The sequence below is a fragment of the Lissotriton vulgaris genome, chromosome 2_1 (assembly GCF_964263255.1).
Source record: "Lissotriton vulgaris chromosome 2_1, aLisVul1.2, whole genome shotgun sequence".
NCBI classification, from domain to species: Eukaryota; Metazoa; Chordata; class Amphibia; order Caudata; family Salamandridae; genus Lissotriton; species Lissotriton vulgaris.
Genome location: NC_141687.1, coordinates 1,283,880,129 through 1,283,907,799, shown reverse-complemented (window position 1 = coordinate 1,283,907,799; position 27,671 = coordinate 1,283,880,129). Strand labels below are relative to the sequence as shown.

The 27,671-nt window shown below is 46.2% G+C and overlaps 1 protein-coding gene across 1 annotated transcript in view; it reads right to left on the bottom strand.

Annotated features, from left to right (window-relative positions):
- Window positions 1–27,671, bottom strand: part of BACE1 (beta-secretase 1) — a 134,840-nt gene that overhangs the window by 55,811 nt on the left and 51,358 nt on the right. Inside the window, exons 3-7 of the mRNA XM_086957032.1 lie at window positions 26,103–26,319; window positions 24,801–24,938; window positions 24,521–24,655; window positions 15,145–15,246; window positions 14,134–14,283 (exon numbers count right to left, since the gene is read on the bottom strand). Coding sequence (XP_086813158.1) covers window positions 14,134–14,283; window positions 15,145–15,246; window positions 24,521–24,655; window positions 24,801–24,938; window positions 26,103–26,319 — 742 coding nt within the window. The remainder of the gene's footprint in view (window positions 1–14,133; window positions 14,284–15,144; window positions 15,247–24,520; window positions 24,656–24,800; window positions 24,939–26,102; window positions 26,320–27,671) is intronic.

Sequence of the window (27,671 nt, the reverse complement as noted above, 5' to 3'; positions counted from 1 at the left end):
GGTAACCATGCAGAAGGATCCTACCTCCCTGCAATCGCGATTGCACTTGACAAAAGAATTACACTATCAGTGTGAAAAATGTACTCTTAGCAGATTTTTAAAAAAGTGTCCTCCTCATCATCACTTAATCTCAGATTACAACATCAGTGATATGCTTCACCTCTAGGCACAGATTTTGAGGTAGATGGTCCCACATATTGCATGTTCTTGCCACAAGATGTATGAGTGTACTGCAGACATGGCACTACAATATATAGGATCAAATAGCTTCTCTTTTTTGTTCAGTGAGGTACCTTCAATTTGCCTTTAGTAAATCCACAGCTGTAAATCCGCTATATGATTTGAGTATATTAGCTACACACCCCAGAAACGCTGTAAGCGGGTAAAATGGATATTCATGGCATTCACAGCATCAAAAAAGTGAACCGAAAATTATGTATCATCAGCCACATCCAGGCCAAATGTCTTGCTTGGATGTCTGCTTCATCTACAACAAACAAATCATCTTGACTAGGGTCACATTTAACAAATCATCTTTAACAAATCATCTCGACCAGGGTCAAATTTGGGCACCAAAACAGGGGTACCTAAAAGGAGATGCACACATTTAAACTGCAACTGCTTACTACTCAGGACACGTCTTTGATCTCATTGCAACAGGACTCTTTGCTGTTACCCATTAATTCCAGACCACACTCTGCCACAGCAATATTTAGCATGCTTGCTCTGTTGTTGTTGCAGTGGCTCTAAGAGCCTCGTCATATAAAAAGGAATCTATTTGTCTGCATCTCCAAGGAACACATTGCAAAAAACACTAAGACAACCTGGCACCAGTGCTTTTATTCTAAAGAAAGTGAAACCGTGACATGAGAACTTCTGCCCATCCCCTCGTACTGGCCCTGCTGAATTGTGTTAAGTCCGTATTCCATGGCATTCAAGACTCCATACCAGCACTCCTTAAGGGCATCCTACATGCCGCATCACGTCTCATCCGGGGCATGAAGAAAAATAGTCACATCACCCCAATCCTCATAGAACTCCTTTGGCTCCTCTCACCGGCCCGCACCATCTTGAAAGCCTGGAGCATAATTTCTAAGCCCATAACAATCAGCACCCCGCTTATTTTGCTTTCAAGTTTACCATCTCGGTTGGTTCTCGGCATACACATAGCCAGAACACTATCAGACGAAGACATAAAATAAGCACTGGCAAAACCAACAGGTCTTTGGAAATGTATTTTAGCCATAGGTACACCAGTGTGGCTGCTGTTCAGCATAGCTAAAAGTGACGTGAAGTGGGTGTGGTAGAGTGGAATGTGGTTGATTGGGGTAGAGTGGAGTGGGGTAGATTGGCGTATAGTGGAGTAGGGTAGAATGGAGTGAGCTAGATTGGAGTGCGATGGAGTGGAGGAGTTGGGTAGATTAGCAGGGTAGATTGGGGGGAGTGGGATATTCTGGGGTAGAATGGAGTGGAGCAGAATGGGTAGATTGGGTGGATAATAGTAGGGTAGAATAGAATGGAGTGGGGATTAAGTGGGGTAGATTCAGGGTAGTGTGGAGTGGGTAGATTTGTTGCTTTTATGATTTTAAATGTAATCGAATAAAGCTTGTTTTGACTTGACTTGAGATTTGAGGAGTGGGGTAGATTGAAGTAGTGTGGGGTAGATTTGGAATGGGGTAGTGTAGATTGGAATAAAGTGGGGTAGATTGGAGTGAAGAAGAGTGGAGCAGACTGGGGTAGATTGTAGTTGGGTAGATTGGAGTCAGGAAGTGTGGCAGATTGGATTGGGTTACATTCGGTAAAGTGGTGGAGTGGGGTAGATTGGAGCAGAGTAGATCGGAGTAGAGTGGGATATATTGAAGTAGACTAGAGCGGGAGAGATTTGGGAAGGGCAGAGTGCAGTGGATTGGGATAGATTTGAGTGGACTGGAGTTGACTGGAGTGGGGTAGATTTCGGTGGAGTGGGGTAGAAAAGAGTACATTGGAGTGGAGTGGGGCAGAGTGGAGTAGATAGGAGAGGGATAGTTTGGGAGGATTATGGTAGGGTAGATTGGAGAGAAGTGGGGTAGATTGGAGTGGAGCGGGTAGATTGGAGTGAGATAGATAGAAGTGGGGTAGTTTGGTGTGGGGTAGATTGGAAAGGAGTTGGATAGGTGGTTGTGGGCTAGATGAGGTGAGGTAGGCTGAGATGGGTGAAGTAGACTGGGGAAGATTTGATGAGATAGATTTGAGTTGGCTGGATTGGTATGGTGTGGGGTAGGATAGATAGGAATAGGATGGAATGGGATGGAGTGGGGTAGATTGGGGTGGTGTGGTTTAGACTGGGCTGGAGTGGGGTGAAAAGGAGTGTGTTAGATTAGGGTAAAGTGGAGTGGGCTGGAGTGGAGCTGGATAGATTGGAGTGGGGGTGAGATTGGAATGGAGTGAGAGAGTGGGGAAGAGTGGAATGGAGGAGTGTAGATTGGAGTGTAGTGGGGTAAATTATGGTGGAGTGGAGTGGGGTAGATTAGAGTAGGGTAGATTGGAATGGAGTGAGGTAGATTGGAATGGGGAGATTGTTCGTGGGTATCCCTGCCTACGAAACCCGTCGTCTCCAAGCAATCCAAAATCAGGCTGCCCGACTTATTTTTCATTTTCCCAAAACTCACCATATCACTCCCGTCCTCAAATCTCTCCACTGGCTCCCCGTTCTACAGAGATCCCTGTTTAAACTAGGGTGCCTAGTCTTCCGGGCTGTTGATCGCTCTGCTCCGGCGTTCATCAATTCTTTGATCTCCACTCACACCCCTGCCTGTACCCTCCGCTCATCTACCTCTGCCCTCCTCACTGTTCCCCGCTTTCGTAAATCTCGCACTGGTGGAACCAGATTCTCTGTCCTTGCCCCCCGGTTCTGGAACTCCCTCCCTCTCTCCATGCGTTCTATTCCCATTTTTTCACACTTTCGCAAAGCGCTCAAAACATTCTTGTTTGCCCAGGCCTACCCCTGCTAACTTCCTCGGCCCTGTCTGTTCTGTTCAGTAGAGCTCTCAGCGCCAGGAAGCCGTTTGGCCACCGTGCGCTCTATAAATACCTTATTTCATTTCATTTCATTTCATTGGAGTGGGGTAGATTGAAGAGGGATTATTGGAGAGAGGTAGATTGGAGAGGAGTGGGTTGGATTAGAGTGGGGTGGGGTAGAATGGATTGGGGTAGATTGGAGTGGGGTAGATTGGGTGGGGTAGATTGGGGAAGAGTGGGTTAGAGTGGAGTGGAGTAGGGTTGTTTTGAGTGGAGTGTTGTAGAAAGGAGTGGGAAGATTGGAGAGGAAAGATTGAAGTGAAGTCGGGTAGTGTTCCGTAGAGTGGAGTAGGATATATTAGAGTGGGGAGGGGTAGATTGGGTGGATTGGAGTGTGGTAGATTGGAGTGGGGGTAGATTGTGGTAGATTGGAGTGGGGTAGATTGTGGTAGATTGAGTGGGATGGATTGTGGGGGGGGAGTAGAATAGAGTGTGAGGAGTTGGATAGACTGCAGTGGAGTTTGGAGTGGGGAGTGGGGAACATTGGACTGGAGTGGAGCAGAGTGGGACAGATATGGAGTGGATTGGAGAACATTGGAGTGGGGTGGATTAGGAAAGTTTGTAATGGGGTAGATTGAAGTGTGGTAGAATGCAGATGGGAAGACTGGAGTGAAGTGCAGTGGGGTCGTTTTGGGTAGAGTGCAGTGTTGTAGAGTGGAGTAGGGTATTTTAGAGCGGAGTGGAGTGGGGGGAAAACTGGGTGGATTGGAGTGTGGTAATTTGGAGTAGAGTGTGATAGACTGGCGTGGAGTGGGGTAGATTGTGGTAGATTGGACTGGAGTACATTGTGTTAGATTGGAGTGGGGTAGATTGGGGAGGGGTAGAATAGAGTGGAGAAGAATTGAATAGATTGCAGTGGAGTTTGGAGTGGGGAAAATTGAATGGAATGGGGTAAATTGGACTGTAGTGGAGTAGAGTGCGGTAGATATGGAGTGGATTGGATTGGGGAACATTGGAGTGGGGTGGATAAGGAAAGTTTGGAGGGGGTGGAGTGGAGTGAGTTAGACTGGAGCAGAGTGGGGTAGATCTTATTGGAGTACTGGTGTGGAGTGGGTTAGATTTAGTGGATTGTGGTAGTGGAGTGAGGTAGATTGTAGAGGAGTAGATTATAGATGAGATTGGTAGTCTGGATTGTAGAGGAGTGGATTTAGTATAGATTGGAGTCGGGTGGGATAGATTGGGTTAGAGTGGGGTAAATTGGACAGGGGTAAATTAGAGAAGAGTTGAGTGAGGTAGGTTGCAGTGGAGTAGGGTAGAGTGGAGTGGATTGGGGTACATTGGAGTGGGGTGGATTGGAGAATATTGGAGTGGGGTAGACTGGGGTAGATTGGAGCAGAGTGGGGAGTTCTGAGTGGAGTGCAGTAGATTGGTGTGGAGTGGGGTAGAGTGGGGCAGATTGGAGTAGATTAGAGTGAGGTAGAGTGGAGTGGGGTAGAATGGAGATGGGTGGATTGTATCATAGTGGAGTGGATTGAGGTAGATTGGAGTGGGTTAAAATGGGGTAGACTGAAGTGGGGAAGATTGGAGTGGGGTAGCTTGGAGTTGGGTAGGGTAGACTGGAGTGAGAAAATTGGGGTGGGTAGATTGGAGTGGTGTGGGGAAGACTGAGTGGAGTGGAGTAGGGTATGTTGGAGTGGAGTAGATTGCAGGGAAGTGGGGTGGGATATATTGGAGTGGAATGGGGTGAGAGTTGGAGAGTGGAGGGCATATAGTGGAATGGCATGTTGTGTCATGGGGGAGTGATGCAGATTGGAGAGGTGTGGATTTGAATGTCATGGTGAGTCAGAGTGGAGTCGCATATGTCAGAGTCGAGTGCATCGTTGTAGAATGGAGCGGTGTGGCATAGAGTGGAAGGACATAGAGTGGAGTGGCCTAGTGTGGTGTATGCATAGTGTGGTAGCGCACTGCCATTATAGACAACACATTTTCAATTCAAATGACCATTACACTGGCAGCGAAATAAGGTTTTACTGCACACAAGTGATGTGTGCAAATGTCATCAGTTAGTGTATTGATATGTTTTCATCATATTCAAATATTTGTTTCCATCATACTTCAGAATTACAACAATAATGTGCTTCCATTTGTAATAATTCTGATATATGCTGAAATATCAGCACAGTTCATTTTTTTGTTGCATGATAGAGAAAAAAAACATCATACACCTTCTCCTCTAACATGGATACTTAGCAGGATTGTCACATAAATTATCTCACTATGTAGTCAACGAAAGAAAAGTAAACACCCGGCTCCCTCAAATGTAAGAGCTTGACATTTGATCACGGTCTATGAATGCACAGCAAATCTGACAAGATAAGAACAAGATTTAAAGGCCTGTTTACAGAAAGCAAGTTTGCATAAGAATACAGTAAACAGGGTTTGGGCAACAGGAGAGATTAACTAAAACCTGACAGCCTAAAGCTCATAAAGACAACAAAAAGAAAGCAGGAGAATATGAGTTAAAAACCACAAAGACAATGGTAAGCAACGGGCGAAATGCATTCCTAGGTCAGCTTTCTGAATGTCTGCAAGATGTCTTTAGCAAACCAGATAGCTGTACTGTCTGGTAGACTGCGACCTAAAAAACTGAAAAAAAGCACCCAGAAAGTGGAACAATATCCCTCTATGTTATTTTATGTGTATTTGTAACGCGTGTTATCACCTGCAAGGTTATCCTAGTGCTGAGCAGGTGTGTGCCTAGCTCTGCCTTTGGTAGGTTGGTTAATTGAAAAGCCAGGTATTCAGCTCCTTGCAGAATTCAAGAAGGAAGGAGGCTCTGATGTGGAGTGGGTGGCCATGCTATCAGGACTTTCCCAAAGCTGTAAAGTTTAGTAAAGAGTTCAAGACCCAACTCTTTAAAGAAGAATACATCATAATGCACTGCTAGTATACAAGCAAGCTACCTCTGTTACCACTCCTTGACTTTATTTTTTTCTTTGAACCTGTACATTGCTTTGCTGCCTTTTGACTCTGTTCACACTACAGAAATACTATATACATACATACACCATCTACAACAATAATTTTAGTAGCCGCTCTAATCCATACAGCAGACCTGTGAAGGTTTCATAGGGATCATTCAATCTAAAGAGCAGTCAGAAGTACAATACAATCATATTCTCTATCATATTTTACACTTAATTGTATGATGCCTAGGATTTCTTAGATACCTGCCTCTAACGTGAGTTAAATATTGGTATTGTTAGTGAGCGTTATAATGAAAGTTTAGCATCTAAAGGCCAGCAGAGAAGTACTCCTTTAGAGTTTTTCCAGATCCAGTCTGACGCCAGAGAAATATTAACAAAGTGACGAACCTGGGGTTAGATAGAATATCCACCATAAAAAGCATTACCAAAGTTTAGTAAATTGTTCTTTATGAAGGTAACATTTTATGGCTTTGTGTACTGCCATAGTAAAATCTGGGAACAAAATTTGGCCTCTTCATATTCTACGCTATTGATTTCCGGCTCTACGTTTGTTGCTACATCCCTGTCTTGATAATTCATCAATAAGGTGATTATAGACTATAGTGACTGACTGAGATACAGCAGCGGCTTAAGCATGCTCTATGCTTGTTCCACCACAAATTTGTAAGCAATGCCTCACTCTCAAACAATGATGTGTAATAGTTCCTCTGCAAACATTTTTGTTTTCCCCATAGCTGTAACCTTTGGGATTTTAATAGCTCGAATATTATTGCTGTCCGCACACTCTGCGTTGTCCTCTTTACTGACTTGTACAACCTCCAGCACCTATTCGATCTTCAGTAGTTTGCCTTCTGACATCTTGCTGTCATCAGCATTTGAAATCTTCCTTTCTCTGGTTTGATGTTTGTCCATTCTGTTTTTTTACTTGGATCAGCCTAAGAGTTAAGGGTCAATTTTATCGTAACGTCAGATGAATGGAAACTGACATTCAGTAATCAGTTCAGTAGTAGGACATCAGCATAGCATAATGGGAAAGCAGAGTGTGCAGTACAGCTGTCAGACAGCTCAGTGAATCAGTAATGTGATTACATAAAATGTTCTCAAACTTGTGTTATTGTCCCAATGGCACCAAGAATTCAGTCCATTTCACTCTGTCACTCCAATCAATTCTCATCTTCATGCAAACTCATACTCTTACAAGCACTGGCATTATGGGCTAAAAATAAGTATCCAGATTCCACCCACCAATATCAAGGGTCAAAGTTTACCAGTGGCCTCTGGGGGGCCGGCGCTGCATCGCCGAGTACGGAGCCCGCTGCCACTCGGGGCTCCGTGCCTGCAGGATCTGAGGGACTCTGGCCGACCCTGCTGTGCACCTGCCCTACCTGCCATCGGTTCCGGTGCGGAGGCAGAGGGAGCGAAGGCCGGTTCTACCCCCTGGCGACTCTCTTCCTGGGGCGTGGGGGAGCCTGGGCCTGGCGGCCGCAGCCTGCAGACAAGACCCTCTATGTCCCGGGGGGCCCGGCGGACTGGGGCGTGAACTGAGGCAGAGGGCCCGGGAGCAGCCCTGAGTTGGAAGGGAGACCTGACCTGCAGCACTTCTTTCTGCTGAGGCGGTGACTGGAGACTGGGTGAGCGAGGCCTTTGAGAGTGGCGGAGGGCACCGGCCGGACTGTCCTGTGGCTCCCTGCGGCCTGGACGGCTCGCCGCGACGGCCTGCATTGACTGTGGCCCCTCCGCCGGAGAGGAGTGCTGAGTGCCCCAGAGGCCGTGAGTGCGTGAACCGAGGGGAGAGGAGACGGCTTGAGTCGCCTGCTTCTGCCTGTGAGCCTGAGTGCCCCGGGGACCTGTCGGTGCAAGGTGCCAGTTTCCGGCAGTGCCCCGCACGCTCTGACCGCCAATACCGCTTCCTGACTTTTACTGCTCTGCTGGGCCTGGCGGGACGAGCGCTTCCTGGAGACTTGGATCCGAAGCCAGCTGTGTCCGCGGGGCCTGTCGGAGTCTTCGTTATCGAGCGGGCCCATCGGGCCTTGGTCCCGCCTCCGCGCCCGGGGGCACCTTCGAGGGCACTGATCGCTAAGATCCTGAACTATAGGGATCGGGATTGCATCCTGAGGGCGATGAGGGAAACGGAGGGTCTCACCATTGAAAACAGTCGAGTGTCCATTTATCCTGACTACACCCAGCAAGTTCAGGAGCAACGGAAGTCCTACCTGGGGGTTAAGCAGAAGCTTCGGGAGATGAAGTTGCAATACATGCTGTTGTACCCGGCCAAACTCAAGGTGCTCTCACAAGGGAGGGCGCACTTCTTTGAATCCCCAGCGGAGGTATGGGAGTGGCTGGAGGTATGGGAGTGGCTGGAGTGGCTCAAGGTGCTCTCTCAAGGGGGGGCGCACTTCTTTGAATCCCCAGGGGAGGTATGGGAGTGGATGGAGATAAGGGGCGACGACCTTACCCCGGGATAACGTAGGGGGCCACGTGAGACGTGGGGGACCCAACCCCCGAGGAGACGCCGTGGCAGACGGAGACGCCGGCTGGGTCGGAGGTCTCCGAGGAACCTAGAGTCACAGTGGGTGAGGATGGTGCTCTGCTTTTGGAACCTTTGCCGGCGGAGACTGGGCCATGGACTCCGGGCTCGTCTGCCCCTTGGGATGTTCTGGTCCCGGACACTTGGCAGGATACAGTGCAGGGTACGCTCTTCACGGCTCTGGTGATCCCGGAGACTGGAGGTGCTGAGTCGTTGGCGGAGACGGTTCGGTCCTGAGGTACTATCTGGTTTACACTATGTTGCGCTCCAGTCTGAGGGGCCTTTTTGGCATGTCCTGAGTTCGCTATGGATGCCTGTGGCCCGAGATGTTTGACCTTGGATGGCTGAGGGGGGCGGAGGACTTGCACCTTGCTGAGTGGGGATTGTACGGAGGGGAGTGGATATGTCTGGTTGGGGCGGAGCCCGACCTGGGGCTGCTCCATTTGGCTGAGCCTAGTGACTGTCCTGTAGAGCTTAGGTCCCGCGAGGAGCTGGAGGGTGGGGGGTGGTTTTGGTTTTGTTGTTTTGTGAGTGAGTGTTGTTTGAGACGAATGGGGTGGCTGTGTACGTCCTGGCACCAGCAGGGGGAGGGCAGGGTAGCATATTTTGGTGTTATTGCCATCTTGCTCGTGGGTGGGGGTGGGGGAATGTGTTCTACGGGGTTTGTGGGATTGAGGACTCTGGAGGGGTGGGGGGTGTTGGGGGGGGGGGGGTGTAGGCATCAAGTGTACAATAGTTCAGGCTCATGGGTGGCAGAACATGGAGGATAGACCTGGCGGCCTGGATGGGCGGGACCGGCGATCATGGGATATAAGTTTTTGACCTGGAACGTGCGGGGGCTGGGCACTTGTACCAAGATACACAGGGTCCTTTCCTTCCTCCGGCGCCATGGAGTTTCCATAGCGTGTTTGCAGGAGACTCACTTGAATGAAGAGGGAGCTCAAAAGTTGTCCAAAAAATGGTGAGGCCAAGTATTTCGTTCCTCCTTTTCTACCTATGCCAGGGGGGTTCTGATCTGGGTGGCGCCTGGGGTTCCCCTTGCCGTCCAGTTTGTTGAGACAGAAATTGAGAGCAGGTTCCTGCTACTGCGGGTGAAGCTCGATGGGCGGGATCTTTCGATATTAAATTCATATGCGCCTAAAGTTGATGACCCCGATTTCTTCTCCCGTCTCCAGGAGGTCCTTGATTCGGATCTCAACGTCCTTCTCCTCTGGCTTGGAGACTTTAATTGTGTACTGGACCCGGAATTAGATAGACACCCTCCCCGTGCAGGCACAAAACCACGTATGACGGCGAGACTCCGGGAGGTGATGCACAACCTTGGGGTCACTGATGTGTGGTGACAGGGCAACCCCCTATAGAGACTATACACCTGTTATACCCCGACGCACAATACTCATAGTAGGTTGGATAGGGTCCTCGCCGCTAATATTGACGCGTCTCTCTCCTTGACGGTCACTCATCAAGCCCGTTTCTTCTCGGACCACTCACCGGTGACGTGTGTTGCGCAATGGGTCGCCCCTCCCTCCCGTCCCCGGACGTGGAGGATGCCGATGGACCTTTTACAGGACCAGGTGGGGAGAGACCATGTGGCGACGGCCCTGACTAACTATTTGGACTTGAACTGGGAGGGGGGAGATATACTCTACTCGTTTAAGTGGGACGCCCTGAAGGCGGTGGTGTGAGGCGAATGTATGGGCCTTGCCTATGGGGTGCGGAACTAGTTGCTCCGTGACTTGCGGGAAGCGGATGATCGCCTTCGGCATTGTCAGACTGTGTCGGATCCTGATGACTCGGACCTGGAGTCGGAACGGACGGCCCGTGTGTGCGTCCACGACCTCCTGACCCAAATGGATAAATACACTCTGGGCCAGTACCGACAGTGCCTCCATCGTGAAGGGGACAAGTCTGGGCATTTGTTGGCCTGGAATCTCAAGAGAGAGTTTGCCCCGGCGCGGATAGTTGCCCTGAGGGCCCCGCGGGGGACATGGTGCACTCAGAAGCAGGTATTCTCGGAGTCCTCCAATCGCATTTGCAGACGGTATATACTGTGGACCCCTCGGTGACGGAGATCTCCTATCAGCCTTATCTTCGGGGATTGCCTCTCCAGGCCCTTTCGGGGGAGGCTGCAGAGGAGTTGGACGTGGCTCTCTCGCTCCGTGAGGTCAGGGTGGCGCTGGCCAGTCTACCACGGGCTAAGACCCCTGGGAGTGATGGGTTCCCGCCTGAATTTTACCAGGCCTTTGAGGAGTTCCTGGCCCCCCTGCTTCTACAGGTTTACTGTGAGGCGCTAGATTGTGGCGCTCTCCCGCCTATCATGAATCAGGGTGAAGTTTGCATGATCCCGAAACCCGGTGGGGACAGCTACGACCCCGCGGCGTACCGGCCCATTACTCTGATCAACACTGACGTGAAAATCCTAACTAAATTATTGGCCGCTCGACTGGCGCCGCACATGGCGCACTTGGTACATCAGGACCAATGCGGGTTTATCCCAGGCCGCAACACCGCAATGAATCTACGGCGCCTGAACCATATCCTCCATGAGGTGCGAGATAGGGAGGACCCCCAGGTCCTGGTGTCCATTGACCTGGCCAAGGCGTTCGATACGGTTAACTGGGGGTACTTGCTGGAGGTGCTCCGGTTGGTGGGCCTGGGGCCTGTCTTTTGCGACTAGATCCGGATCCTATATGGGGCGCCACGAGCCCGAGTTCGGCTTGGATCGGCGCGATCTGAGGATTTGCCTTTGGGTAGGGGCACTCGGCAGGGTGTCCCCTCTCGCCGCTACTTTTCGCCCTGGCGATTGAGCCTTTGGCTGTCTCTGTTCGCACGGAAATGGCACAATGGGGGATCAAGGTGGGCGATACTGTGAATGTGCTTTCATTGTACGCAGATGATGCTTTGTTCTACTTAACGTCCCCGAGTGAGTCACTCCCCATTCTGCTGCAACTTTTGGACCGCTTTGGCGCAGCCTTGGGTCTGCGAATGAATCTTGGGAAGTCCCTAATCTTCCCCCTGGCGGGTTGCGCTCCGGACCCGAGGGTGGGCCTCCCGCACCTGGGGTTGAGATGGGAACTGGAGGCCTTCCGGTATTTGGGCATCCAGGTGGCCTCGTCAGATGAGCAATTGCTGGCCCGTAACGCCGGGCGGGTGCTACGATCCCTCCAGCAGTCTGTGTCTTTCTGGAACACGCTCCCGCTCTCCCTCATGGGACGACTGTCTGTGGCTAAAATGGTCATGCTGCCGTGAACGATCTACATCTTACAGAACTCTCTGTGTCCGCTCCCCCCACCTATGTTTCGCACGCTCAACACCTTACTCACTTTGTTACTCTGGGCGGGAAGGCGCAGCAGAGTCGCTCTACACACCGTTGTCCGGAGTTGGGAGGAGGGGGGCCTGGAGGCTCCGAGGTTTGATTTGTATTACTATGCGGCGCAGCTTCTACCGGCTGCGAGGTGGTTCGCGAACGCGGATACTTGGGAGATGATACTCCTGGCGGGTAGAGTGGATGAGAGGACTCTGCAGGTGGCACTGATGCGGGGGAGGGGAGCGGATGCGACCTTGCCATATATCGTGAGACACGCTGCAGGGATCTGGCAACGGTTTGTTGAAAGGATTTTGAGACGGGCCCCCTTTCACAGGGAGTTGCCAGTCTGGATTCTGGCGCCCGTGGTGCTTATGGAGGACCATATGTCCTTCCGGAACTGGCGTGAGGGTGGCTGTGAGACCTTAGCGGACCTTCACCCGGCCGACTCCTTTGTGTCCTTTGAACGAGCTACGGAGGCCTTCGGACTGGGTGAGGGGCAATTCCTCCACTATAGGGGACTCCAGGAGATGGTGAGGGCGAATTGGCCGCAGTTCCCGGAGGCGCCTCCGATGTCTCCCACCCTCAACATCCTCCTTTCTTGCGGCCGGGGACGGCGGCTGATCACATTGCTGTATTCGGCCATGCAGCGAGACTCGGACCCACCGGTTTCACCATCCTGGGTGGCCTGGGAAGCGATCTCGGTGTTGCCCTGGAGCCCGGACAGCGCAAACGCATCAGAGCTCTCACCCGTAAGGTGTCATGCAACGCGAGGTTTAAATTAATTCATTTCAATTTTGTACTTCGCACCTATATCACCCCGGTCTCCTTGCGGCGCATCTCTGGAGACAGACGGGACGACTGCCCTAGGTGTGGGGTGGAAGGGGCGGTATTTCTGCGCTTGGCCTGGGAGTGCCCGCTGGTCGGGGACTTCTGGAGGCAGGTGTGGAGCACATTTGGAATGTTACGAGCCTCCGGATCACCTTGACCCCTCTTCATTGTTTGTTTGTTTTGGTCCCCAAGCCCAAAAAGAGAAATGTATCCTATAAGATGTTGCAGCTGCTCCTGGTGTTAGCACGGCGAAGGGTGGCTATTACCTGGATGGGACAAAGAGCCCCTGAGATATCATTGTGGCTTAGGGATGTCAGGGAATGGTCCTTAGCTGAGGAGACACACATGCAGCACACCCGTAGGGATGAAAAGCTGCAGGAGGACCTGCTTGCATGGAGGATGATGTGTGCAGTGGGGTCGTCCTGTAGTGACTCGGATGCCACCAGTGCTGAACTGTTCACCCCAGAGGAGTCTGAATCCGAGGGAGAGCGAGGCGGGAGCGGGGATGGGGGACTGTCCTGGGGTAGTGCCCTGCTGATAACGCACGTATAATCACTGTTGCAATTGTGATTTGCTTTGTTTCCCGAAAGTTTGCTTAGCATTCTGATGCCTGTGCTCGAATGGGCCCTGATGAGATGAACGAACTGTACACACATGTTTTGCTAATGATGCCTAGTTTGGGGGGGGGGACTGTTTCGATGTTCCTAAAAGTTTTTCACCGATAAAAATGTCAAAAACGTGTTGATACCATCTCCTGTATGTCAAGTGGTTATGGATGCGGAGCTTCTTAGCTCATTACCATATTGCTGCCCGGCCCCCGGGATGTGGGCTGAATGGCTGTGTTTATCTAGGTCTTCTGGACCAAGTCCCATTATGTGCTGTGATCTCGCTCCACTGTATTTTTTTCATCGCAATAAAAAAAAAATAAAAAAAAATGCAGCATCAGGCACTGGCCTCCACAACTCGTCACATAACCGGTCATTCAATGCTATGATGAAGCCCAGCAGAGGCAGCCAGCTGCTGGCAGACGAGGAACCTCCCCTTCCTGGACCTACTCCGTTCACTAGGTAGATTCACAGAAAACCCAGCAGCCAGCTCCACTGGCTCCAAGGCCAATGTGTCTCCATTGGAAGCTGGACAGAACAGGACTCAGCAGCCCCCTTAATTCAATGTCAGGATCGCAAGGATTTCACTAAAGAAAGAAGTTACCTGAAGCCAACTCCAGTTCTAAGTTACCAACATTCAATACCTGGACATCTGCTCACTCCTCTGAAACTCAGTCACTCCTGAGACACCCATTTTCTCCAGGTCCCCACTCACTTGGCATGCCCTATTTATTTCCACACTCCTTAACACACCTATACAATGCACCAAACAATCCTTTGTTCTAACAGTCCAAATCACTTCTTAGAGATACTCTCTCACTCCTCTGTGACCCTCCCTAAGCCACACCCTGCTCCCCCATACTCTCTCGATTCTCCACTCACCTGTGGAAGGATGGTTATCCGAAAGGACTGGTTTGTGGCCTCGCCCATTAAGTACAGAGAAATGACTGGAAAGATGTGCCACGGAGTGGTGCCCACCTGCCAGCACACAAGTTGCTCCCCCAACCAGAATCCATCGGGAAACTTCTCTGTCTGTCAGAGGCAAAGGAGAGAGCAGTGGTCAGGGAATAAGTACTCACAGTATACCTTGTATATCAACTTCTAGTCTACGGATACTCACTGGGATCTATTGTGAAATGCTGGGCTACTGTGGGAAGGGACTTAGCAAATGAAGACCAGGGCAGCGGTCTGAGCTCGCTGTGCCAAAGGTAACAAGCTGCACCTCACTAACAATAACCAACCAGGCCAAAACAGGGGTGGGGCTGCTAGAGTTCTCTTTGAAAGCGGATGTACAGTGATCTGAGAAACAAAGTACACACGCTTAAGAATCTACGGTTTTACATATTAAGAGATATCTGACCTTAACTTGTCCTCATGAAGTCCTAACAATAGGTACATATAATTTCATACGACAAATAGTATCCTCAAATGTAATGTTGTCATCATTCATTAAACAAAAATATTCAGCCAACATTCAGAGATTATTCAAAGACGTATCTACTGCTAGAACTTGATGAAGGTCAGCAATGTCTCTTTATGTAAAACCCTATAAACTTAAAATTGTGCCAATTAGACAGGCCTGTTTCTAGTGAAAAAGAGCTAAGACTGGCTTGGCTATAGTTTTGTCCCTGATTACTGTGGCACCATGAGTAATTACCAGTGGCTGAGATTAACTCAAACACTCAATTCATTACGCTTTTGTTTTTCTTTATAGCCAGGATTTGAGAACATAGATTGATCTGCCTTGGAATTATTTGTAGGATTTAGTTGGCTGACACTACAAAGTGAAACACATCTTTGCTCCTAAAAACTGAAAAAAGACAACACACTAGTGAATGTAGTCCAAGGTTGGTGAGCTGCCCTGCTCTCCGGGGATGGTCGCCATTTACTTACCGAGGACGCCATTTTAATGGCACTAACGGCTGCCTCAAACACCTTCTTTGGCAACCTCAGGTTTGTGGTCCCGCTGTCCACAATGCTCTTGTCGTAGTTGTACTGCAGAGAGGGAGGGGGAGGCAGAAGTGAGGCACAATGCTAGGTTAATATTGTTCACTCAGTATCATAAACCCCCAGAACAGCCATAATGCCCAAGACACCACCATTCTTAACAGGTGCAAGTCAGTCATAATTACTACAGAGCCACCAGTCCCATGGACTCCTCTACTGCAGGTTGGAGACACATAAAAGACAGAATGATCTATGGGGTTCCCCCAAATCCTCTAACCTCAGAAAGGCCAGCAGGTAGCGGCGGGAGATTTAATGTCAGTCTCAGATCTGGAAGTCTAGTGAAAGTCTGGCCGTTTTTTGGTGTTCTGATGCAGTCAGAGGTTACCAGGCAGTACCATAATTTGTCAGTGGTGATCACAACTTGTGTCCCAGGTCCACCAAACTAATTAGATAGCCAAGTTAATCAGTTTGGGAAAATAACTCTCTCGGTGTAGCGAGGATGATCGATGGATGACTTATTAGAGTGGCAGTGGCTACAAAGAGGAATAGAGTTTTTATATTAAGGCTAGTAAAATGACCAGGTAAAATATGAAAGCAAGAAATCAAGAAGGTGGTAGTTTTTAAGGGGCACATATATAAACCCAAAAGATGAGGCTACATTTTTTTATATTAAGCCAATTCTATCCAATATGAAATTAATCGAGGGAGTCTCTGCATTCTTTGGGGCTTGTTGAATTTACTGTAGTGTTTGTTAACAAAATCTCAGTCAAAAATAGAGGTGGCAGACTTAAGGAGAAATACTGTCTGACAATTGTGAATAACAACCAGTTTTCCATCTTTTTTTTAAAAAATTTTTGGTAAACCTTTATTGGTACTTAAAGCAGTTACAATCAAAGCAGTGCAGACCATCATGGTCAGCCATCAGGACGGGAGCGGATAAAACAAGACAAATAGTCCATTGCAGCACGAAGCTCCGCTCCACAAATACTCGGTTGTAACCCAGGAAAGCGTTCTTACCAGAAGGTAACAGGATTAAAGAAGGTTTCATTTTAAGATTAAATAGGAAGAGCAGGATCTGTGGCATTACACGTAAAACATGACCAATCAAGGGATATTCGAGAAGCAGGATGTTCACAGTCAGTTTTCCATCTTGATAGCAAACTCATTGTTTACTCCAGGGAGGAATTAAGCTTGTCTTTGGTCCAGCCATCACGTCCACCTACAAATCCACAATGCTTTTTGTTCATGTGCAGTCCGCATTGTTGAACAATACTGGTCTTGTGTTAGTTTAGCCTACCTGTCCGCACAAGGGATAAGTAGTTGCTTAAAAGTAGACCAAAAAATTCTGTCAAAATTGTGCTGCTGTCAAAGATTATAAGGAAATTCCCATTTCTCGTTCTTGTATTTTCTCTCTCTGTGTTTGCTGGGTTTACATGCAGTGTGACTGGAGAATAGTCTACTATTTATGTATTACAAAACCCCTTTATATGTTTCAAGAGCTTTTAAAAAAAAATGTCTCTTTATATCCGAGCCTAAATATAGGAACAGCATTAATATGATCCATATGTGATACACTATAGGGCATCTCTAAATTTATCGTGCCAACTATGACAATCTATTTTACACTCTTCAAATAAGATTCTTCAGTAAATATTTTTGCAATAACATTATACAGGTCAATGTACATAACCAAAGGAAAAGCATATAAACCCAATCTCTGATCCAATCAAGCGCAAAGTTCCCATCATTAGGCCTTACTGTCAGCTCCAGGATCTTCTCGACTGAATCTGATGCTCCTACCCATTATACAAAATATGTAACAGGGCATTGGTACTTATAGGACCAGTTATTTTCGTCTGCATTCTGCCACGGAGCTCAGTATTATGAGAGTCTATATGGTAAGAATTGCTCTTGTGTTTGTTTCCTCAAATATGGATAGTTGGTCACAAACTTTCTATATTAGCTGTTCATGATTCGCCACAATCACTGTAATATCCATCTTTACCCAGAGAGCTCCTAGATCTCTCGTATTGCAAAATCCATAAGGTGGCCACAGATAAAGCTGTAGTGTACCGTCTACACCTTTGAGCTGTAAGGCCAACAATATCTGAGAAGTCAAATAACATCACCACAGGCTTTTAGAATAATATTTCCTCCACACTGGACTCTTATTTCATTTTGTGTGGCTGCCCGGTAAGATGCCAGCAATGGGATAGGACCAAAGAATATGCAAAACATCTCCACCTTCTTCGTCACAATGCCATCATTTTGTGTCAGGACTCAAGTTAAACCTAGATTAATTTCTGTGGTGTCCAATGCTATGCATAAAGGGTCTTACAGGAACTGTGTTTAAGCCTTGCCTCACGTAATCCTTCTATCTGGTGACAGAAAAGTATTTCCCAATATTTCTGTGGGTAATTTATGCCTAGCTTTTGAGTCCAGACCTGAAGAATTTGCTTTGCCACATACACAGAGAGTAAAGGGTCAATTACAGCGCCACACAGATCGGAGAAGACTCCACTGCACTTCCCCCAAATTCTCAATTATGGATTTCTGAGGGACATATCGTTGGGGGTCCAGGACTCTTCTCAGGCATTGAGTTAACTGAAGATATTTTCATTCCTGATTGGTCGATATGAGATATTCTGAGTGCATTTCCTCAAATGTTTACAATTTACCATTTAGTATTAAGTCTCTGATGTAGAAGATCGTGTCCCGGCCTATCCTTAACATAGCATTTGGTCACAGTTGAGCATCAGCATATGTGTTAGGCTTAAGTTTAAGCAGTCTATGCCTCGCCTTTCAGCTGTATCATATTGACATCAGTACCAGATTTTCTATTTCTTGTGAGACTTTGATCACTCCGCAGATTATGAGTAACATGTCAAATGCTTGAGTAAGATCTTTTCAATAGTAACCCATGTGGGCATCCTTCCCTCATCGTGAAATATCTGAGGTAAAGGTACCACGCTCTGTGCTAAACAAAATGAGTATATTTGAGGCCGTGGCAAACCACCAGCCGCCGGAACTGCCCGAAGTGTTTCTGCTTTAAGTCTATGCTTCTCCTTGTCCCAAAGGAATCTTTTAATAGAAAAGTCAATTCTCTTAGCAAAGGTCTCAAGTATTAACATATATAATTGAAATGCGGGGCCACGGTCTTCTTTATGGCCTGGTCCTGCTTCAAAAGAAAGAGGAAGGAAAGTCCACCTATCCATACTCTAGTCACTATACTCAGAAGATGCTTGATTTTGTCTTGTGCCATATTATGCAATCTATTGTTAACCAACTATGCATAGGTATTTTATGTTTTAAGGGCCTAAGGAAAAGAGTAATTTTCTACGTAACATTTTTCAGTGTTGAATGTGAATGGGAGCACTGCACTGTTTGACCAACTGATTTTTTAACCAGAAAATTCAGCTAAATGACAAATAATGATGAATAAGTCTGGTACAGATAAAAGGCAGTTAGACAGAGCTAGCAGACTATTATCTGTAATAAGAAAAAGCTTCTGAGGGTCTGCTATGGGCCTGGTCAAGGTGCATTCCACTGTTGTATTCTAATAGCTGCAACCATTGGGTCTAATGCCAGAAGAAACAACATCGAGGACCGTAGACATCCCTGACTGGTATCGCATAGTACTTGGAGACATTTCTACAGAAACCCTCTACAATTGATCCTAGTGCTCAGTGACTGCTACAGCCATTGAACTCTTCAGATAAATGCTGGATTAATTCCTAATTCGAATACCACCCAAAACAAATAAGCACATTTTAGGCAATCAAAAGCTATTTCTACAACTGTTAAGTTGGCTACTATTCCTAATTCCTCCTGGTGATTTTCCAGTTGCCATTTCCTCTTTAGCTATTTGGATCTCATATAAACCAATCTCTCCCTGTATATCCCCTTGCAAATTGTCTGCTAATTTTGATACTTTAACAAAGGCAAAAAAACTGTCTTCCAAGTGACCTGTGTCAGCATGTTGGGAGCAGGATAGCTGACTAAAATATTTCCTAAGTTCCCATACATTATCCAGTGTGTGTGTAAAGTGCGTATTATTCTGGCCCCTACTTTCTGGGACGGCTGCGTTAATTTCCCACAGTCACACTTGTATAGCTAACAATGGGATAGCTTTTTCGCCTTGTTCATATTGCTTCCATTTGATACACAATAGTGCATATTTAGCCAGCATAAAAAGAGTATTTAGATCATATTAAGTGGCTGTGAGCTCTCAGAATGTCCTCTATGGAGTAAGCATTATACAGAAGTGTGAGCATTTTGATCTTTGCCTCCAGCTTTTTCTGAGTCTCACCTCTTGTAGTGCTGCACCTCGCATCAGTTCACCACTAAGCGCTGATTTGTTTGCTGCCAATAATGTTTGTGTTGACTACAACAACAATTCACTGGTAGATACAAAGTCAGTCAAGATCTTTTGCAATAAACTATTTTCCGTAATCACAGTATGTCTGCCCATGGGCATTCTCCAAATTTTGGGTGGGGCGAAACCAAGCCCATTTCTAAATGCAGCTGCATGTGTTATAATGCGAAATAGTGCCATTTAAAATATCACAAGAGGTCACTCTCTGCAACATTCCATGAGACGACAAAAAGTAATCTACATGCGTGCTGGAACACTGTACAGAGGATAAAATTGTATAAACCCTCTATCTAACGGGGGAGGGGGGTAACAGTCTCAAATTAACTATCTGGGAGTTTTCCTATAATTCCTTTTAATGCACCCGTGTCCTTTCCATTACCAAACTCAGGCTTTCATGATGTGTGAAATATTCGGTCAACCGTGATATTCCAGTACCCATCCATGGCTAGTGTAAGTTTCCCAAAATATTACCCTCTCGGGCCTCTCCAGATTTTAATTATGTGGCATGGAAAATATTAATGAAGATGCAGGACCACCCCCAACCCCCACCCTCTTTAATAAGGTAACTTACCACTCTTCATTACTGTGTTGTACTGAGCATGTACTGTGTGTATTACAGGCATGGCTGACCTTGCCAACCCAATTCCTCTTTAACTTGCCAGCTTCTTAGGAGTAAAGGTGAGTTTCTTATATTACTGCTGTATTTGGATGTTTTGTGACCAGTATGTCAATGTTTTTTTCCTTTTTATATACTTTGTGAATACATTGTTATTAAGCGAAACACAAAAGAAATCCTTAGTGGCCATAGTGGGGGAGATAGATGATTGACTTGGAAGTAGCTTCAGATACCCTAATTGATCACTCATTCTCTCTTACAAATATCTCAGAGCAGAGGTTTTGGAGAACAATCGGGGCAATATTATAATATGCATGTATTATCTAAAAGTGTATATGGTACACAAACGACAGGGCCCAAAACAGGCAGTGGTCTACTGTAATATACTGAAATAAAGTATGTTATCTTCTTTCACTAGTATAGAAAAACTGGCACTCTTGAATCCTACTTTCACCTTACTTTAAACAGGTGGGTTATTGCCTCAGTACATCTCTTCCCTGCCGGGAGATACACTCAAAGACCATAAGGAATTGCATTAAGTAGCATTCTCATAACAAGGTAAGCCAATAAGCAATGGATAACATAAGAAAGAAGGAGTGGTGGAGTGGAAGGAGGAGATGACATAAACAATGAAATAAATATTCATTTGAATATTCATTTGAAGTTGTAGACTGAATTCTCCCCACAGTGTGTCAACCAAAGCATGCTTTTAGGGGGAATCTTGAGTTATCACTTTCTCTGTCTTTTCGTAAATCACTGGTGTGTTATTTTCCGGGTCATCTTCTCATCACTGCATCCAGTTTGAGACTCTCTGAAAATATGGATCCAGTATTAAGTGCATTTTCATGTTCTTCTAGTCTAGTTTGTTTTCTCATGAGTCAGTTTGCTCCTGAGATCACAAGCATATCAGTCTCTTCCAAAGTATCAAGGAACCTCTCTAGATCTTCTGATTCATCAAACTCCTTGTTCTTTCAATTGTACATAATCAGCATAGTTGCAGGCTCCAACAAACCGTGCTTTACGTCTCGCTTCCAGAGTCACAGACGTGGAGTCAGAAATGCCCTCCACTCCGTGGAAGTTTATAAGGAGAAGTCCGCAACAAAGAGGATTTGTGTCCTTGATACTTACATCGATCATTGTGTTTTGCAGGCCCAATCAGCTGCCTAGCATGATGATTATGAGCAAAATATGAAATGATGGACATAGGGAAATATTTTTTTCTGGTGAACCAAGTGGAATCCTGTAGCCTTTCTGAAATTCCAAGTGAGGGTGAAATGTATACTTCAGAACTTCCAGAAAAAGCATTGACAGGAACTGCGGTGCATTACTTTTTTTCAAACCTTCATGGACACCCATAATGTGTTCAGTTTTTAACCTGCTTCTGTCCTCTAGGTCAACAATCTTATTACAGATATGTACAACTGCGGACTCCCATTCAGGTCCGCTATTTATAGTCTCCAGTTGTTTTTCCCAATCTGTGAGCCTGCAGTCCATTGTGTCCACTGCGTTTGAAACTTTGCAAGGTCTGTACGCAAAGTTTCACTCTCCCATGCTGTTGCAGCTATACTTTCTTTCACCTCACCAATGAATGTGCTAATCAAAGTTAGCTCGCCCAGTAAAGTGCTCAACAGGATCTCCATCAATGTTGATTCATCTTGAGCTTGCGTCAACGTTTTCCTAATCGTCCTACATAAGGCCTCCGAAAACAACAATTGCCTTTGCCTAAGGTTTAGGAGCCATGAGTGCAGTATTATCCCTCTTCAATCAGTACAGTACAAGCATGAAACCCATAACATAACGCAGCTTCATTTCGTGTATCCTTGTCATGCAAAATCACAAATTATTTAGAGTCTTGCTTCATCAAATGCTCTCCAGCTAAGCACCACTCTTCAAAATTGTGACAAAATCTGAAGTATGTTCACAAAAGTAGTGCACTGGAATTAGTCCTTTTATGTCTTAGCTAAGTTTATCGATATTGTTCTGTCAAAATTCAGGGAGCACGCCACTGGGCCCTGTGTGGTAATAGGCAAGGCATTACCTCTGTATATATTATGAAGATCGTGTCAGGATGCATACATGTGTTATTGCCGACACTCTTGCAGTCAGTGGCATTAAATGAGATCCCTCACTCCTTTCTCCTCATCTTCCCTTCCTCCAGTAGCGCCTTAGCAAAAAAACTGGATGACACTCTCTCCAGGTTGCTGCTGCTTTCTCTTCACCGCCCTTCTGCAGGACACACAGTGTCCAAGACATACAAGTCTGCAGCTCTGGGTGGAACGAAATGTCCTCTCAACCGTCAAGTAATGCACAGACCAGGAGTCAGGTACTGAGGACCATCAAATTTGCTGAAAAGTCCAACCACTGAGGAGCTGAAGCGTTTGTGCACTCCTGAATCGCTCCCAATCAAATTGTGGTACTCGTTCGACTTCACTGGCACATCTCCACGGCCCAATCCCAGTTTTGTGAGGGGACACTCTCAGGTAGGCCGATCTGAGCTAATCAGAGAGCGTCCATCTTGGGTGACTTCCAATCCCCTCCTCCTCGTAGGGGCATATCAGAATTAAAAGGTTTGTGTAACTGTCGATGAAATATCGATTCTGAAGTTAGTTTAGCACTATCATTAGGTCAGTCGTTTCTAATGTAAATATGTCAGAGTCTGACTTGAATGGAGATATCCATTTGTTAACAGATCTTTAAAGCCTTTCCCTACCTGGGATGCATAGCTACTTTTAATCTGCTAATCACTGGCTCTGTAATACCCATTGGAATCCAAAAAAGCAATTTTGGCATTATGCCCAACACAAGGCCCTTTTCTGCTGCCTCACCACTGGTTTCTCCTCGAACGTTAATACATAAAGTAAACAGATAATTTGCTATACAAGCAAGTACCAGTTTGGGTTTGAAAATCCTAAAATAGGCTGAGATATGGCCCTCATGAAAGCAGCGTAATCTGAATCTTAAAATGCTACAATGCAGGAAAGTATCTTTAGGCCAGCCTCTGAGGTGCTATTTAGCCAAAAGATTCCCATTAAAAGAATGGCTGGGCCTGAACTGGGGTGGCAAACTGAGCTGAAGAATGATGATGGATTCAACCCAGATCTAATAGTGACCAGGTGAGTGTTTGCTTTGCATTAAAAGAATGACAGAATTTCACTACTTTTTTGTCATTTTGCCACCTTCTATTTCAATTGTGTGAGCTTGATGAATAGCTTAAATTTCCATTAGAAAACAAGAACAGCTGGTCCTGGCTGTCTGGTGATTTTTTTTAAAGTGAATAGGGACCAACACACATAGGACAGGAAGGTATTGCAATGCACACTGGATAGTAAGATAGTAACATGCACTCTGGGAAGAGGTGACATTAACTTTGGGACAGGTCCAGCTGTGAAACACTACTACTGATGGTAATGTGAGACAACTCTAATTTTTGTCTCACATTTCCAAACACATAGATTCTCGAACAACTTCCTTCCTGACCACATATCCTACAAAGAAACACACTCCTGTTTGCGAGCATTCCTAGTGCAACCTAGTGGCTGCAAATCCATGACCACTGACAGACCCACATGACCATACCAGTGGTTGAAACCTGCTACCGGAAAATCAAATAAACATAAATACTGAATATGGCATTGGGAATTCTGAAACTTGCATTGTAAGTCCTTCATTTTACAATCTCTCCTTCACCTCCAGAGATTTAGTCTCAGTGACCTCACATCTAGATATATTTTCACCATTATCCTATACTAGGGAGTTCCTGCCTAGAACCAGTGCATTTAACTGTTCCGTGGCAACAAGTATTTACAAAAGCTGGGGTCACAGTGAAAGTAATTGTCACTAACAAGAACAGTAGAATTTTTCCAGCCCAAGCCTCTGTTCTGCTTTTTTGGGTTTCCATTATGTGGATGACATGCTTGAGGGCTACCTTTAGTGCCCTAAACAATCTCCCCTTCCATTCTCTGTGAAGCAGATGGTGCTTTCCTATGTTCAATGACCAATAAGCCTGACCTTGCTTGGTTACTCTTTGTTAAGGTCACCAAACAGCCTTATTTTGTTTAACCTAATATTTAAAGGCCTCACCAGGCACTTTTTGGACAATTGTATAAACATCAGAAAAATCAGGATCTGTCACAAAGAATAATGCACCCTCTTCTGTACTCTTCCAGCAGGAGCATATACCCTTCTCCTGGGCTCTTACAGGTGGAGCATGGTGTCCTAACTGAACTCTCCTACTGGTGAAGATTCCCTGCTCCATGCTACACCTAACCTCTTCACCAACAACCCAGTGGGCTCTTCCATCTCCAGTGCCCTCACCAACAGGTGCCTCTCACCTCTTTGCAGTCCATTTTCAGGTCCTGCCCGTTGATCTCAATCCTGACAATGACCACCTCGTAGTACCACTCTTTCCGTATGGGGGTGTACCAGATGCTGCCGGTGTACAGCGAATTGTCGATCCCACCAATGATCTGTGAAGGGAGTAAAGTAGCAGAGTGACTTACTCCTTGTGGGTTCAAAGTCTGAAACAATGCATCTAAACACTGGCAGTGAGGGTCCTAGGCCTTTCATGGAGTGGGTGTTCTATGCCGCAGACCCTCGCACACGTACACTCACCATGGTTCCCCCGACAGAGGACGTCACTTCAGATTGGTTGAGCGAGAAGCCAGCCCCGCACAGCTGCAGTGAGAAGATGTTGGGAACCCGTGTCTGTTTCACTAGTGAGTCGAAGAATGGTTCCAACGAGTCATCTGGCTGCGAGAGAGAGGTAGAGGGAGCCAGGAATCAAGGACAGGTGGAAGGCCATGAGCTCAGGCAACAGAGAACACATCTCTACATTTTAACATAAAGAAACAATGCTGTATCCTATCCAGAGGGTTGAAACACCCAGAATAGAAGGTCAAACAAAGAAGCTCCCCTCTGGAGAACAGTCTCCCTCATCAAAGGGTTCCCACATGTGAGAAAACAGACTACTCACTGGGTGGTTCGTAGGTGGTGCAAAGAATCGCTTGCTGCATGCAAGTTTCACCCTTGGTGTTTTATTGTTGGTAGTTGAATTTCTTATTAGAGGATGGTTCTCCTCTTGTGTACATCTGACTACCTGTGTGCCTTTGTATCCTTGCGCTACGGTAAAGTATCTGTATCTCTCAGTCTCTCCCCAAAATGCAGAGGTTTCTGTCTCTTTTCTTCCTTGTAAACATAAATAACCTCTGTATGTCTGGGTCCCTGATAGTCACGTACTACCTTGTACTATGTGCGTTTCTTCAGTGGCTTTCACTCTTTGCACTTGTCATTGCGCATGTCTGTCTGACCCCAGCTCATCATTTTCTACAAATATTTATTTTTCCTGTCTTGCCCTGTGTTTCTGCCAATGTCTAACTACTGATGTGCTTTAGGTAGGTTTGCCTTCCTTTCTTTACCTGTTCTGCACGGTCTCTCTGCATCTATGATGTATATTGGTCTGTCAATCTCTGTGCACATGTTTCTCTGTTTGACTGCATGAGTCTCTATCTCTGTATGCACTGTCTTTGTCTGTCATTCTTAGCGAGGCCTTCTCATTCTGTATGCACATGGCCCTGGCCTCCATGTCTATATGCCTTTCTCTGTGTCTCCGTGTGCAATGCCTTTGTGTCTTTTACTCACTCTTTTATGATCATCAGTGTGTGTTGTTCTCTTTCTGTGTTCACATATGTCATAAGATGCACCCCAAGTCACCTTGCATTGAGAAAATGACTACAGCAATATCTGATGTGCTTCCTGTAAATAGGTACTGAGGAAACCTCTTAATACATTCTCCCCTGTCCCCTTAAGTGACGAAAGCAACCATTTAGAAATCGAGGCAAGATTTATCAGAAACTACCAAAAGAATGAGCGTTAGTTACTGCTGTCGATGCTAAAACACCCTCCCATAGCACTCACCCTGGCGATCTCTGCATAGGCCAGTCCCAGAATTCCTTCCCAGTTGGAGCCGTTGATGAAGAACTTGTCGGATTCAGTGATGGCTGCAATGTTGGCCCTCACCGTGACGTTGGGGCCATGAGGGATAGAAACCAGGTCTGTGCCCAGGTCCCCTTCCCACTTGCCCTGCGTGTAGGGTACATAGACACCCTTCCTCAGGTCGCGGTATGTGCTCGACCTACAGGAAAGCAAACACCAGGTTAATCAATGTTATTTCACTTTGCTTCCCACGAGTAAAAGGTAATACAATTCTACAGAACATTTATCCAATGGGATTCAGAAAGGTTAGACACAGCCCTGAGGAAAGCTATCAAGATGCAGAAGAGGAGTAAAAGAACTAAAAAGAGGGAAAATGCAAGAATGTAAATTGGCATAGTCTGGAGGGAGAGGGGTGAAGAGGAGGCATGTTTGATATTTACATAACCTACAGGTATCATTAGGGATCAGAAGGGAGGAAGGAAACAGATATAAAAGAGACATCTAAATATCTCCTCGCTATGTCCATAGTACCAGAGAAAGGCATCTAAATATGTAGATATACTGATGGTGTAAGTGTGGTGGGAGAAAAGTTTGAGTTGATAAAATTCTAAGCTACTTTATTTGACAGCTTCTGAGTATAGGAAGACATGATGCCAATACAAAATGAAATAAACAAAAGGGTTAATCCAAAATATGTAGCTAACTTTACAGCAGAGGTAAAGCAAAACAAACATAAATATCTTACGCATAAATACATTAAATGAGCGACAAGAGAGAAGTAAGACAGACACTGAAATACCTCCGGTCAAAAGAAAATACAGTGTCAGAAGTAAACAAATTCCACAGTGTTGCACACTAAGACTATAGGGTTATTTCTTCTTCGCAGAAAAAGTGCTAAATGGATGTAAACGTCATCCAGTGGGAGTGGGGGAAAAGAGTTATAAAAGACCTCAGGAAGACAAAACTTAAAACACAGCTTTGGACTGATTAGAGATGGCACAGCGGGCAGTGGAATGAAGAGGCTGCATAGGCCCAGGGGGCTTTATCTGTAACAAATATCTACATATCTATTTGTAGACTGAAGTTGTCAGTACATAAGAAGGAAAGGTACCAGAGAGTATGACTTGGGAGAAAGCAAACCTCCCAGGAAGTCTCTTAGGATAATTTTAGACTTGAAGCATTTGGCTTATATCACAAGCAAAATATATCAATATACAGTTAAATGTTGGGTCATATCCACAACCTAAGGTCCATTATAATCCACTGCCTTTTGTCAATTACACTTTTAGCGAGCTACGTACTTACATATTTAACACATAGTTATCATAATACAAGGGTCTGAGTTTTTTATATTTTGACCATCGAATACCATATTCTTGCTTCTAAAATACATTAAAAAAGGGGGGGAATAGATGGGAGGTACAGATGAGCAATCAAAATACAAAGTGTTTCAAGTAATTCCTCCACGTGCATAGTTCCCATCATTGGTGTAAATCAAATTAGTCCCTTGTATTAACATAGTAAGAACAACTTGCGGTTAGGGGTATGACC